This window comes from Hyperolius riggenbachi, chromosome 4, assembly GCF_040937935.1.
Source record: "Hyperolius riggenbachi isolate aHypRig1 chromosome 4, aHypRig1.pri, whole genome shotgun sequence".
Classification (NCBI taxonomy): Eukaryota; Metazoa; Chordata; class Amphibia; order Anura; family Hyperoliidae; genus Hyperolius; species Hyperolius riggenbachi.
This window is the reverse complement of record NC_090649.1, coordinates 368,274,723-368,290,196: the sequence shown is the minus strand read 5'-3', so window position 1 is coordinate 368,290,196 and position 15,474 is coordinate 368,274,723. Positions and strand designations below refer to the sequence as shown.

Below are 15,474 nucleotides of genomic sequence, written 5' to 3'. Positions count from 1 at the left end.
ACCATACTAAAAGAAGAAATGAAGCATTATTTTGAAGAAAATACCAAAGATGGGTTATCTACAATAGTGGTGTGGGAGGCACACAAGGTGGTTATGAGGGGGGTTTTAATAAGGGAAGGGAGTAGAGTAAAGGAGCGAGAAATGGAAAAATGGCGGAGTGCTTGGCAGAAATAGAAAGACTAGAATCATGCCATAAAAAATCTCTATCTGATAGTGTATTTGCAGACCTGACTAGAGAGAGGGAAAAGCTTAACCTGCTTTTTAATAAAGCTAAATTTGCAGCAGCAAGATTAAAGGGAATTTTTATGAGCTCGGAAATAAGGGGAGCAAATTATTGGCTAGACAATTAAAACCGCAACAGACCGCAAATTACGTTCCCTTCCTATGCGATAGCAGAGACCCGAAACACTACAGGAACGAGTCTTTAACTAGGATGTTTTGTACGTATTACGCAAGATTATACGGGATTGAAGAGGCTACAGTGGGGGATGAGGGGGGGGGGCATGGAGGAATATGTGACAGCCTCAGGCATGGGGAGACTGCATCCTATGGATGCAAGTAATATGGAAGAGGAGATCACAGTGGAGGAGCAAATTAGGGCTATGTGGCAAATACCAAGGGGGAAGGCACCAGGCCCAGATGGCTTTACCCTGGAATATTATAAAAGGTTCAAGGATATTCTGGAACCACATTGGGTGAAAGCAATAAATACTATTAAAATGAAAGATAACTTAGGTGGGAAACCTGGACGAGAGTCCTTGATGTCACATATTTCTGTTATACCGAAAGAAGGGAAGGACCCTGCATCGTGTACAGGATATAAGCCTATATCCCTATTAAACATTGATTTGAAGATTTTTGCTAAAATCTTGGCGAATAGGTTGTCCCCATTTATCAGGTGGGATTTATACAAGAGAGAGAGGCTAGGGACAACACGATTGGGTCAGTGGATATAATCCAGTGGGCGGGTTCCTCACCTGGCCCTGTCCTGCTATCAACGGATGCGGAAAAGGCATTTGACAGGGTCAGGTGAGGATATATTAGGGTAGTACTGGAGCATATTGGCCTGGGAGAATATATGAGAGCTTGGATACTATCTATGTATAGGGATTTGACGGCCAGGATGAAGGTAAATGGAATGCTTTCTGACCCCTTAGAAATAGCAAATGGAACCCGCCAGGGATGCCCTCTGACCCTCTTTGTGTTTGCCCTGACCCTGGAGCCGATCTTGAGACCGATCCAAAAAAACTTAGATATTTTGGGAGTAAAGATAGGCCCAACGGAGCATAAGATAGCGGATTATGCCGATGACCTGTTGTTCTATTTGACAAACCCTAAAATAGCACTGCCTAACTTGATGAAGGCGTTCATAGAATTTGGGAAGATCTTAAATCTTAAAATTAATTAGGACAAGTGCGAGGCGTTAAGCATAGGACTGAAGGATGAGGAAAAAGAACTTCTGAAAGAAAATTTCCCGTTTTTTAGATGGTCAAAAGAATCTCTGGGCATAAAGCTGGCGAGAGATATACAGGAGATCATGAGATTAAACTATTATCCACGACTTACCACATTAAAAAAAGATCTGGAAAAGTGGAAAAAGATAACTCTCCTGGTTTGGCAGGATTAATGTCCTTAAAATGAATACCATGCCGAGGCTGTTGTATGTCTTCCAGGCCCTCCCTGTCCCTCTTCCTAGGAGCTATCTGGATGAAGTTGGGATACTATTTGCAGGGTTTATCTGGCAAACTAGAGCGGCAAGGATGAAATTCACATTCCTCACACAATCAAAAGAGAAAGGAGGGCTAGCCGTACCAGACCCCCAGAGATATTATTACGCAGCAGTCTGTACCAGGGTAGTCAACTGGAATAGAAATGAATTGACCAAACAATGGGTCTCCCTGGAAACAGAACTAATCAAGGGTGACCTAAGAGATACCCCATGGCTATCATATGTCCCAACCACATATGTAACTCCAGGAACACTGGTGGAGCATACGCTAAAAATATTCAACAAGGTTAGTAAAAGAAAGGATATGGTCTATAAGCCCTTCCCCATTGATGCCAATACTGAGAAACTGTAGATTCCTGTTGGGATGCCAGAAGGGAAGCTATGCAGCATGGAGACAAGGAAGAAGCTTACAGATACGCTCTCTGATTAGAAATAGTGAATGGATAAATGAAGAGGAGATAAGAGAACAAATGCATATGGAGAAAATTGATACTTGGAGCTTGATTCAGTTTAAGCACTTCCTATTATCAATGGGAACTAAGGAGGCCCTATCAAGGGAATTGACCTCCATTTGAAAAGCTCTGTTAAGCCGATGGACCAACAAAGGGTACTTAAGCAAAAATCTATAAAATATTAGAGGGGGATCTAGATCACACCCAGAAATACAAAACAAAATGGGAGAAGCACATTGGGAGGGAGCTGACACCTGTCCAATGGGGGAGGATAATTAGGATGACATTTAGTGCTTCGGTCTCGACAAGGACACAGGAGTCTGGCTACAAAATCGTAATGAAATGATGAAATGGTGCTATACACCACATAGATTAAATAAGATATGTGGGGCCAGCCCTGCGTGCTGGAGGTGTGAAGAAGAGAGGGGGGACTTTATTCACGTGTGGTGGACATGTAAGGGCCTAGCCACATTCTGGAGGAGAATAAAACAATCTATATGGAAACTAGCAGGGATGCCAGTGACCAATGACCCTGGGGTATACTTGCTACATCTTGGGGGGAATGGGACAAAAAAAAGAGTCTCCCTGGGGATGCACTTAATTAATGCAGCAAGGATCCTGATCGCAAGAAACAAAGTCTCAAGATAGACTTGAAGAGGTGACCGGTGGTTAAGCACTTTGCCAAAATATAAGGGAAGACGCCGAGAGCCCAGTATAGTGTAGTATGTACTGTAAATTGGGTATGGAAGGTAAGTATAGGTAGGTTATACTCACAAACAAGGGTTACCATCCAGGTAGCCACTATGAAGGCAGGTGAGGAGATTAGACCTGTCCCCACTCAGGATTAAGAAGTCGCTCTCTGTAGATCGGGATAAAGGAAGAATTCCCCTCCACCAGGGGTGGAAACAACTGCAAAAGTAGTACAGAGGCGCCAACAGGGTAAAAACAATATTTCTTTAAAATGAAGTAGGTAGCGGTGGACTTACCCCTCCCAAACAGACACCGAAAAATTACTGTTTTAAAATTGCTGTTTTAAGCAAAAATCAGTTTATTTACATACTCCGAATAAGGTGCAATGCGTTTCGCGGGTATAGCACACTTCCTCAGGCAATAAATAGGAGCATATCACTGTTGACGGAAGGCAGTATGCTAAGTACTCATACAGACAGCCAAGATATATAAAAAAATTATTATACAAAAATTATTTTAAAACATTATAGAATATTTTCATAAAATGGATAAAATGGGCTTTAAATTAAATATATATCTGTGTATATGCGTGCTAAAATTTTTGTCTCTTTCATACATATTAACACAGGGGTATATAGTGTATTCTAAGTATAATAGGTTGTGGGGAAAGAAACTGGGGGAGGGTTTATTTTTTTATTTTTTTTGGCAAGGAATGGGTATAAAACCAGAATTATATAATAAGACACATTGAATATAGACAGCACAAATATACATAAACAAAACCATAAACCTAAAATATAAAAATAAGAGAGGACCATAAAAAAGGAAAAAGCGGAGTATTAAAGTGCATAAGGCTGCTTACACAGAGGGACGTTACAGGCGCACGTTAGTGCAGCCTGTAACGCTCCCCCAACGCACAGCAATGTAACACAAGTGGGCTGTTCACACTGCCCACGTTGCGTTACATGTAACGCTGCACGTTCTTCCGAAAGTGCAGCATACTATAGCGTTACAGCGGCTTAAGCCACGTTAGACTGTTGCACATGCTCAGTCATGTTGGGGAGGAGTGGAGAGCGGCCAGGCACATGGCTAATTAATATTCACTGCACGTTGTGACGTGCAGGGTTTACTTCCTGGTGGGGCCGCTCTGTGCGGCAATTGGCCAGCGGGACCATGTGATGCCTTCTGAATGTCAGGGCTGGGGTGTTTGGTAGAAGAGGTAAAAGGTAGAGGTCCTGTAAGAGGATTTCCCATCTATTTTGGAGGATGTTACGGATCTCTTTATGTTGGGCACTGAATCTGGTGATGAATCTTGGTGTTGTAGTGCTGGTTGTGGAGTGGTTTGCTGAGTTAATCTGTGCATTTTTGGGTTGGGTGGCTTTGGTTTTGGCATCTTTGACTAGTTTGCTGGGGTACTTTCTCGTTAGAAATTTTTCTGTAAGGGTTCTTGATTGTGTTTTATATTCATTTGGATCTGTACAATTTATAAAAATTCTTCTATTCTGACTATATGGGGTGTTATTTATCCAGGGTCTATGGTGAAAACTGTTGAAATGAATATAATTGTTTGCGTCCACCGGCTTGAAAAAGGTTTTGGTTTTTATGGAGTTTTCGTCGATGTACAGGGTGAGGTCAAGGTAATCTATTGTGTTCTGATGTAGCTGGTGAGGGAATTGTAGGCCTTCTGGATTGGAGTTGAGGAATTTGTGGAGCTGGGGAATGAGGTCTGGGTCACCTTTCCAGATGAATATAAGGTCGTCTATATAACGTCGGTATAGTATGATTTGTCGGTGAAGGGATTGTCTGCTGTCATTTTGATAAATTCTATATAACCCATGGTGAGATTTGCATATGAAGGTGCGAAGGAGCTCCCCATTGCCGTGCCGCTGACCTGTTGGTAGGTGTCATTACAGAAGGTGAAAACGTTATGTGTGAGTATGAATTCAGTACTGCTGGTAAGAAACTGTAGTTGTGATGTTGGCATGGATGTATTGGTGGACAGGAAATGTTGAATGGCTTTAAGACTGAAATGGTGGGGGATATTTGTATATAAAGAAGTAACATCACAGGTCAACCACATGAAGTCCGGTTGCCAGTTAACATTTTTTAGAAGTTCAATGAGGTGTTGGGAGTCCTTTAGGTATGATGGCAGATTTTGTACATGTTGAAGATGTTGGTCCAAGAACTGGGATAATTTGCTAGTGATGGAATTGATACCCGAGATGATGAGTTGTCAAGGTTCTTGTGTATTTTTGGTAGGTAGTAAAAGAAAGGGGTCTTAGGTTGGTGGTTAATGATAACATTTCTTTCGTTCTTTGTTAGAATGTTATTGAAGAAGGCTATGTTGATAAGTGATTTTAGTGTGTTGTTATGTTCTTTCGTGGGATCTGACTGCAGTTTTTTATAGTGTCGGTTGTCACTGAATAGTCTGTGGGCCTCTTCCATGTAATCGGTTCTATGTAGGATGACTGTACCCCCCCCCCCCCCCCCCCTTTGTCTGCTGACTTTATCATTAATTCTGAATTGTTTTTGAGGGTATTGAGGGCCGCTTTCTCTGATCGGGTGAGGTTGGAAGTGGGTAGTGGGTTGTCAAGTTGTAAGGATTGTAAGTCTTTGAGCATCATGGAATAAAATGTGTTGATGAAGTTACCTTTAGAGGTGGTTGGATAGAACCTGGATCTACCTTTAAGCTGGGTTGAGGTGAATTGTTCTGTGGCGATTTCAGCTGGTTGAATGGTGCAGATGGGTGTGTTGTCGTCATTTGTAATGATTAAGGGAACTGGGTTATTATTTGGGTTGAGTTTACTGTATTTTTTTATGGCGAAGTGGCGTTTCAGTGTCAGTTTTCTTATATAGGAGTTCAGATCTGTGAAGTGTTCAAACATATCTGCTGATTTGGTGGGACAATATGACAGGCCTTTTTCGAGTAAGGATATTTCATTTTTGGATAATATATGTTTCGATAAATTGAAGATGCATTTGGTTTGTGGAGTGGAGGGTTGCGAGCTGCTTAGGGTTGGGTTCGATTTCTTTTTTCGTTTGCCTCCTCTGCATCCCCTTTTTCTATATCCGCTATGGGTCTTTTGTTCCGAGGCTGTAGTGTTGTATGGTTGGCTTTGGGACTTGGTAATTTGTTTGTGAGGATGTTCTGGGACAGGGAGGAGGGGAGTTCTAAAAAAGAGGGAATTAGTGTATCACTTGGTTTCTTGTTTAGGTTAGTCGAGCTATTGTTAGAGTTGGGAACTGCTTTAAAATAGTTGGTGATAGAGGCTTGTTGTGTTTTTGGTGATAGGTCGCGTGTGGGGCTGGGGTGGGTATAGGGAGGGGAGAAGATTATGGTCGATATAGTTATCTTCCGGGTTCAGATGAACGGTAAAATTTAAGAGGGGGGGGGGGAATTGTGTGTTGCAAATACTGATTTGTGTGGCTCCAGGTTCTATTTCGGGGGAACTGTTATCCTTTGAAGGTTTATTGCTGATATTGAGAGTATCTGGTGGTCCATCTTTGGAGAAATTATGGGAAAAAAACCCACCCCCAGTTTCTTTCCCCACAACCTATTATACTTAGAATACACTATATACCCCTGTGTTAATATGTATGAAAGAGACAAAAATTTAAACACACATATACACAGATATATATTTAATTCAAAGCCCATTTTATCAATTTTATGAAAATATTCTATATATAATTTTTTAAAATAATTTTTTGTGTAATAATTTTTTTTATATATCTTGGCTGTCTGTATGAGTACTTAGCATACTGTATTCTGTCAACAGTGATATGCTCCTATTTATCGCCTGAGGAAGTGGGATATACCCGCGAAACGCATTGCACCTTGTTCGGAGTATGTAAATAAACTGATTTTTGCTTAAAACAGCAATTTTTTGTGTCTGTTTTGGAGGGGTAAGTCCACCGCTACCTACTTAATTCTATCCATTTTAAATAAATATTGTTTTTACCCTGTTGGCGCCTCTGTACTACTTTTGCAGTGGTTAAGCACTATTCACTTTAGTCACAATTTTGTTTTGTTCTTTTTGTTTTTCTTTTTTTCTATGTATGTTGTGGTTTGCGTCCTATTACTTATTTCAGTGGACTAGAGACAGGAGGGCGTCTTCTCTGCCTTCCCCTACCATCAATCTACCCAGAAAAGGAATCAAAAGCTCCCAGAGATAGAGAATTAGAGAGCTAGACAAGGTAGGCAAATGGAGAATAGTCTCGGGAACAGTGGAGATGGGTCTGACTGGGAGAAGAATGGAAAGAGGCTGGGGTGGGGGTGGTGGTGGTGGTGGTGGGGGGGGGGTGGGGTCACCTGTCAAGACAAGGAAACAAGGATATTAGAGCTGTTAAAAGTGGTGTGTTAATATTTTGTATGTATACACTTTTCTACTCGAAATTAATGGAAATAACTTATTGGATAATTAAAGAATAAAAAAAAGAAAGAAAAGGGTGGGAACAATATGATTGTTTATTAAATCTCCCTCCTTAAACAGTTGGACACAAGTTAACTATAACCCTATAGTCCTGGGGGATTGAGTAAGGGAACAGCTTATTCAGTAAGAATCTAACCACAATGAGAGCCTAACCACAATATCCTTTTAAGACTACTCTTGTTGGGTGCTTGATGATTCTGTAAAACACACTAGCTACTGTAAGCTGGCAGTTCTGTATGCTTCCCTGGACCTTAAAGGAAAAATTAACAACTGGGTCTTCAGCATAATGTTCCGAAGATGTGCATTATGAGAGTTACATTTTGGACAATAGGAAGCGATCATAGGTAATTACTTCCTTTTAAAAGAGAGAACTGTATTTAGAAGTGCAGTACCGCTAGAGCCTTATTTGATACATGATGCCACCTGCATGGCCACTCTAGTTGCCATGGGGATTGGCAAAAGGGTAGGTGCCAGCTCCACCATCATGAGAAACCTATGTGGAGACACCATGGCACCCACTGTATCTGTATTCTGGCAAGAGGGAGCCATCCATTTACATCATTCTTCTGGGTATACAGCAGGCTTCGTGTATGTCATACTGCTTTGAGTTTCTACTATATGAAACTTTTGAATGCAATTTTCTTTTTGAAATGTTAATTTCCCTGTGCCCATGTTAACTTACCTGTGGCTTCTTCCAGCCCCCTGTAGCTCTCCTGGACCATCGCCATCATTCCGCTTTTTTCCCTTCAGTGAATCTGCCCCTCGTAACGGGCCATGCGCAAGCTACTGTGCATGCTCGGCCCTTGCTGTGTGCATCCTTGATTGTGCTCCTGTAGCTGGGAGCTTTTAGTGCATGTGCAGTTGCAATTTTTTATGTGGGCCCCATGCATGCAGCTTTTAGAGGAGCACAACAGCTAAAGGGAGAAGAGTTGAATGACTGTAAGGGACTAGAAGGACTGCAGGGGGCTGGAAGAAGCCCCTGGTAAGTTAAAATGAGCACCGTTGTTATTTCAATTTAGGTTCCCTTTAAAGAGTAACTGTAAGAAGATTTTTTTTTTTTTACAAAACAAAGGAAAAGAGAGTTATGAGGAGAGGAAGAAGATATAACCAAAAGAGAAAAAAAAAACCAAATTTTTTTACCCCGGTCAGTATCATGTAGCAAAAGTGCCTTATGCAGCATGGGAGGAATCACGTTCACTACTGGTGCACAGGACTAGAGGATTCTTTTTTAATTGCCTTAGTTGAAGATATACCCCTTTTTTATTTATATAAATACCCAAGTTTATCCAGATTGCTTAGGGCCCTGTTTTCGTTCCTTGAATGAGAATTGCAAATGCAATTGCAGAAAAATTTTGCCACAATTTTCAGCATGAAACAGACAGTGGTTTTCACTCTGTTATTTTCTGTTCTTATCTGCTCTCCATCAGGCTGCTACGTCAGTGCTGTGTCTGATCATCTGCTGCTGCTGTTTGCAAGGTTACTAAGCTGATTGAGCATCTGAATAGAGCCTGTGTGAAGGTAGAGGGGACCACCTCGAACGTCATCTGTGCCAACCTGCAACTCCTCAGCCCCACGGGTTCACAAGATACTTTTGATATACCCCATCTCAGAAACCAGGGTTGTGGGTCTTTAATTTCGCACAGATGTAGTTTGGGGTGTCTCCTCCTGACCTACACAGTGTGAGTGATATCAAGCCTAATATCAGCATATGCAAATTAGAAATTAGCTGTATATGATGTAATTACCCACAAAGCTGTGCATCAGTAGGCCGATTTTTAATTAAGCCTACCCAGTGGGAGGGTTTTCACCTTTTTTTTAGCTGGATTTCCATTGGCTGCAGGACTTTTCTCCAATGAAAACATGGTTTTCCCTGACAAACCTGCCATCAGCTTCACACTGGTGGTTAGTTACCGTAATTTTCACCTTACATTTTCTCTTTAAGTAAATATGGTAATGAAAGTGTAAGTTGAGTCAAGTGTGTATCTACAAGGCTTTGCAATTATTCTTCCTACTTTACTGAGTTTGTAAACAGTGTCTGTGTAAAAGAGTCGCTGATCGCCCATAAATTATTAACTGTGTGATTCTCTTAAATGCAAGAAGTTTTAAATCCGGATGATACCATTTATTGGCTAACTACAAATGAATAAGAATAAACAAGCTTTCGGCCTTGCAGCCTTCGTCAGGTTTACATCCTGTTAGTTTGCAAGCTGGTGGTACAGACAGCTTATGTACATGCAACATCAAAAGGGAAAACAGATATTTTTTTTCCAAGCATAAATACGTTAAGATGCCTTAATTCAAACAGACCATCTAAATGGGGTAAGATAAGGATCCTTGTTTACTCCATTGCACACAGACCTGGTATTAGGATTGACCCAGAGGTATCGTAAATTCTTAGTTTACAAGTTCAGCTAGAATGGCTGAGACAGTTTAAATATCATCAATCTCATACCAATATAGAAAGTTGCTGTCCTTATTCAAACCCTTCTCCACAGCTTTGAACCAATTTATAAATTTTGTTTCTGCTATTAATCGGTCATTTGACGTTTTGAAGCCGCCCTTCAGGGCAGTGACACGAAGATCATCCATGGTGTGCCCGTTGGACCGAAAGTGTGTAGCAACTGGGAGTCCACCGATTAATAGCAGAAGCAAAATTTATAAATTGGTTCAAAGCAAATAAAGACAACAACTTTCTATATTGGTATGAGATTGATGATATTTAAACTGTCTCAGCCACTTTAGCTGAACTTGTGAACTAAGAATTTACGATACCTCTGGGTCAATCCTAATACCAGGTCTGTGAGCAATAGAGTAAACAAGGATCCTTATCTTACCCCATTTAGATGGTCTGTTTGAATTAAGGCATCTTAATGACGTATTTATGCTTGAAAAAAAAATATCTGTTTTCCCTTTTGATGTTGCATGTATATAAGCTGTCTGTACCACCAGCTTGCAAACTAACAGGATGTAAACCTGACGAAGGCTGCAAGGCCGAAAGCTTGTTTATTCTTATTCATTTGTAGTTAGCCAATAAATGGTATAATCCTGATTTAAAACTTCTTGCTTTTACTGATGGCTAACACGGTACAATACCCTACTGCTCTCTTAAATGCATTTGAGATCAGATTGCTTTGATGGTATTGAAAAGCTGTGACGAGTATAGAACCCATTAGAAAATGCCTTTATTTTTGTAACTGCAAAGGCAAAGATAAGTGACCCATGCAGTATAAAATTCAAGGATTCATTCTGCTAATATGAAATCACTTGGGATTATCCTTAGTCACTTTTCTGAAAGGAAAATTGCACATCAGGTTTTTCAATGACTCCTTTCTAAACTGATTCACTTGGCATGTTGATGAGTAACAATTTACAGATGCATTAACTTGTCATTTCCAGAGCTGCAGTAATCTTTACTTGCTAATCACCTTTGGAATATCTTTGATGCTGTCAGTTTGAGATGTGTACAAGCCAAAAGTTACTAACTTTCTTTGGCTGCACTTTACACCATAATTATTGTTTTTACCAAGCACTGCTGGCAAATTTACCATATCCAAAACACTCTGCGTGTAGCGTGTGCAGGTTTAGAATTCAATAGACATATAGAATAAAAAAAAATCAGCTATGTATGCTATACAGAAAGAAATTAAATGCATGAGGGAATCTGCCTTTATCGCATCTACTTTATGATCCAATCAATGCACATCCGTTCTCAGTGAATGCCAATCAGGCTGCACTGCATTTCACAGGCAGTTGGTCTGTGAGAGCTTTATCTTAGGAGAGAGGAGCAGAATTATAACAGGCAGGGGAGGCGCTTTGCCCAGGCTTTTGACCAACCAGTTGAACATGAAAATATGTGCTAATAGAGCAAAATATGAAGGATATGGTGTGTGGGGATGCTTTCTGTATCACATGACAGCTATTTAGTAGTATTATTATATACAGTATATATACACTCACCTAAAGGATTATTAGGAACACCTGTTCAATTTCTCATTAATGCAATTATCTAATCAACCAATCACATGGCAGTTGCTTCAATGCATTTAGGGGTGTGGTCCTGGTCAAGACTATCTCCTGAACTCCAAACTGAATTTCAGAATTGGAAAGAAAGGTGATTTAAGCAATTTTGAGCGTGGCATGGTTGTCGGTGCCAGACGGGCCGGTCTGAGTATTTATCTGCTGGATTTTCAAGCACAACCATTTCTAGGGTTTACAAATAATGGTGGTATGAAAAGGGAAAAACATCCAGTATGTGGCAGTCTTGTGGGTGAAAATGCCTTGTTGATGCTAGGGGTCAGAGGAGAATGGGCCGACTCAAGCTGATAGAAGAGCAACGTTGACTGAAATAACCACTCGTTACAACCAAAGTATGCAGCAAAGCATTTGTGAAGTCACAACATGCACAACCTTGTGGCGGGAGGGCTACAACAGCAGAAGACCCCACCGGGTACCACGCATCTCCACTACAAATGGGAAACAGAGTCTACAGTTTGCACAAGCTTACCAAAATTGGACAGTTGAAGACTGGAAAAATGTTGCCTGGTCTGATGAGTCTCGATAGTCAGAATTTGGTGTAAACAGAATGAGAACAAATGAGAACATGGATCCATCATGCCTTGTTACCACTGTGCAGGCTTGTGGTGGTGGTGTAATGGCGTGGGGATGTTCTCTTGCCACACTTTAGGCCCCTTAGTGCCAATTGGGCATTGTTTAAATGCCACAGGCTACCTGAGCATTGTTTCTGACCATGTCCATCCCTTCATGACCACCATGTACCCATCCTCTGATGGCTACTTCCAGCAGTATAATGCACCATGCCACAAAGCTCGAGTCATTTCAAATTGGTTTCTTGAACATGACAATGAGGTCACTGTCCTAAAATGGCCCCCACAGTCACCAGATTTTAACCCAATAGAGCATCTTTGGGATGTAATGAAATGGGAGCTTCATGCCCTGGATGTACATCCCACAAATCTCCATCAACTGCAAGATGCTATCCTATCAATATGGGCCAATATTTCTAAAGAATGCTTTCAGCACCTTGTTGAATCAATGCCACGTAGAATTAAGGCAGTTCTGAAGGCGAAAGGGGGTCAAACACCGTATTAGTATAGTGTTCTTAATAATCCTTTAGGTGAGTGTATATAAATTAATGAATACAAGACGGGGCAGGTAGCTAGGCAGAGCATCTTTGGAGGTGTGGCTGGCACCTAACTTTTGATGTTTCTCTGGGTATGACAGCGGGGCTTGCTCCTGGGTTCCATAGACTGTCTACTGGATGCCATATTGTTTTGTTCACCTCTGAACTAATGCTGAGCAAGTGCATTGTTGTAAATGTAAATATTATGGTCTTGTTTTTATGCATCAGTACTCTGTGATGAAATGTATTTGATGTGTCATTTTCAAACTGTAACACATCTATCCTCTTAAGATGTTAACATTAGAGATGTGATGTGGCATGTGACTAGGCAGTTTCCCTTTTGCTATGCTGTGCATGAACTACCCTGGGTAGAGATGGCTCGGACGTTTCGCCGGCAAACGGTTCCCGGCGAATTTCGGTTGTTCGCGATCGAACGCAAACTTTTCCGGAAGTTTCGTTCGCCCCCATAGTGCATCATGAGGGTCAACTTTGACCCTCTACATCAGTCAGCGGGCACATTGTAGCCAATTAGGCTACACTCCCTCCTGGAGCCCCCCCCCCCCCTTATAAAAGGCAGGCAGCATACGGCTTTTCACTCACTCGTGTGCCTGCAGTGATTAGTGGAGGGATAGCTGCTGCAGACTCTCATAGGGAAAGCTTAGTTAGGCTCTTGTAGGCTTTTTAGCTTGCTCCTTGCTGATTCTTAATGCTAAAAGAAAAGCACCCCACAACAGCTCTTTTAAGAGCTAATCTTGTTCTTGTGATCTATTTTTTTTTCTGTGTGTGTCCCACTGACACTTGTGTTGCATAGACCGCCTTGGTATTTCCTACTGTGTGTGCAGCTGCCAGGCCCAGCACATTCAGTGACTACTACCTGTGTGTGTGACAGGTGCACATTGTAATACCCACTGCATATACCTACCTGTTGTTCACTGTGCACCCACCCACCTATGTGAGCACACGTAGTGTCACTGTGCCTGTCCGGTACCTGTCTGTGTGTGACAGGTGCACAGTGTAATACCCACTGCATATACCTACCTGTTGTTTACTGTGCACCCACCTACGTGAGCACACGCAGTGTCACTGTGCCTGCCCGGACCTGTCTGTGTGTGACAGGTGCACATTGTAATACCCATCACTGCATATACCTACCTGTTGTTCACTGTGCACCCACCCACCTACGTGAGCGCACACAGTGTGATATACCACTCCGTGCATACCTGTTAACTGCACCTGTGTGACTGCACATTGTATTAGTCAAGTCAGTGCATACCTTTCACTTTATCCCCCCCAATATGGACAAAACAAAAGGCAGAGGCAGGCCTCTTGGCAAATCTGTTCACGGTAGCGCTGTCGTGATTTTGTGCGACCCTCGACCAAAGTACAGTGTTCAGAAGAAGGCACGTGCCATCAACCCCCAATATTGTCAGGATGTAGTTGACTATTTAACACAGAACACCTCATCTTTCTCAGCTTCCGCATGGAAGCGTGACATATCTTCCTCCTCCTGCTCTGATTCTGGCACCCCACTTAACACTCGGCCGCCACCACCAAAGTGCCATCACTCCAGGGCTCAGCGGTGTGGAATTTTTTTTGTGCGTCTTCCTCAGATGAGAGCAGACCAAAGATAAGGTCGTTGCTTCATTATGGACAGACCAAATTTGATCAGCTGGACAGTCACTGTTGTTCTATCATTGAGCTACCACAGCCCAGCGACTATATGGGCTTGAAAACCGCCACGGCCTGCACTCTGGCCATGGTGCGCACCAGTTCAGCATGGCCGTCACTACACAAACAGCTGTTTGCGATGTGTTACACAGTGAGTTTGGTGTGTCAGTGTGAAGCAGTACTCTAATTACACTCCCTGATTGATATATACACATGCAAGATGTTTTAAAGCACTTTAGGCCTGCAATTTAGCATTCAATGTGATTTCTGCCCTAAAAACGCTGCTTTGCATCAAATCCAGATTTTTCCCCGGGACTTTTGGCGTCTATCCCACTCCGCCATGCCCCCCCCCTCCATCACTTTTCTGGCCAGCATAAGTGTTTCTAGTTTTCAAAGTTCGCCTCCCCATTGAAGTCTATTGTGGTTTGCGAAAGTTCGCGCGAGCCGAACGTTCGCGAACCTAAAATCGGAGGTTCGGTCCAGGCAGATTCAAAAGCCTAATGATTCATATTTGTTAACTTATCAGTAGTTTCTAAATAGGATTAGCCTTGTGCAAAGCTTTGGCTCTGCCCACAGTAATTCCATTTCCTGTGCTAGAAGAAGACAACCAAAAGTCAATTTGTTAAGCCTAACCCTACTGAATATGTGACCATTTATTTTGGATTAATCAAGTTGTAGCAAGCTCTATGACACACATATATACAATAGTTTGCTTACCGGTATATTGTGAAATGGATATGTGCAGATAGAAAAGCCTAGCTTTCAATTTTATCTACATATTCATTAAAGAAATGTTTTGCTCTTCGTATGTGTAAAATTGTGATCATTACTGCATGTGCGTATTAAGAGGCTTCTGTTTTACTTAATTGTTTACATTTTGTTTTAGGTAAACAAATAAAGGATGGAAAAAAACCAGAACCCTGCAAACCTATCCTGAAAGTAGAGTACAAAACTACAAGATATGGGTAAGCAATCTGCTTTTCGTTTTCATTGTACATACATTTATCATTGAGACTTTTCACTTTGGAGGTTGTATCATCAAAGCAACTCAAAGCAACAAAACAACTTGCCACTGGAGGGTTATTATTTCTGTTCTGCTACTTTTGTGGTCCAGCCTCATTTAGGGAATTGTGAGGATCCTTACTTCAAACACAAAGGCTTGAGTAAATAAGGATTTATCTTTACAGAGAAACTTTAACCCAGGCTTGAACTTCATCCCAATTAGTAGCCGATACCTCCTTTCCTACGAGAAATAGTTTTCTCTTTTCTATAATAGATCGTCAGGGGGTCTGTGTGGCTGATATTGTGGTGAAAGCCATCCCACAGTGAGATGTCATGGGCATGACAGTTTCCGGTCTGTGA

The 15,474-nt window shown here is 41.7% G+C and overlaps 1 protein-coding gene across 8 annotated transcripts in view; it reads left to right on the top strand.

Moving 5' to 3' along the window:
• The window catches only part of STXBP5 (syntaxin binding protein 5), a 557,868-nt gene that overhangs the window by 360,940 nt on the left and 181,454 nt on the right, over nt 1-15,474 (top strand). For all 8 annotated transcript variants that reach the window (XM_068231993.1, XM_068231992.1, XM_068231991.1 and 5 more), the window contains one exon: nt 14,999-15,077. In XM_068231993.1, coding sequence (XP_068088094.1) covers nt 14,999-15,077 — 79 coding nt within the window. The remainder of the gene's footprint in view (nt 1-14,998; nt 15,078-15,474) is intronic.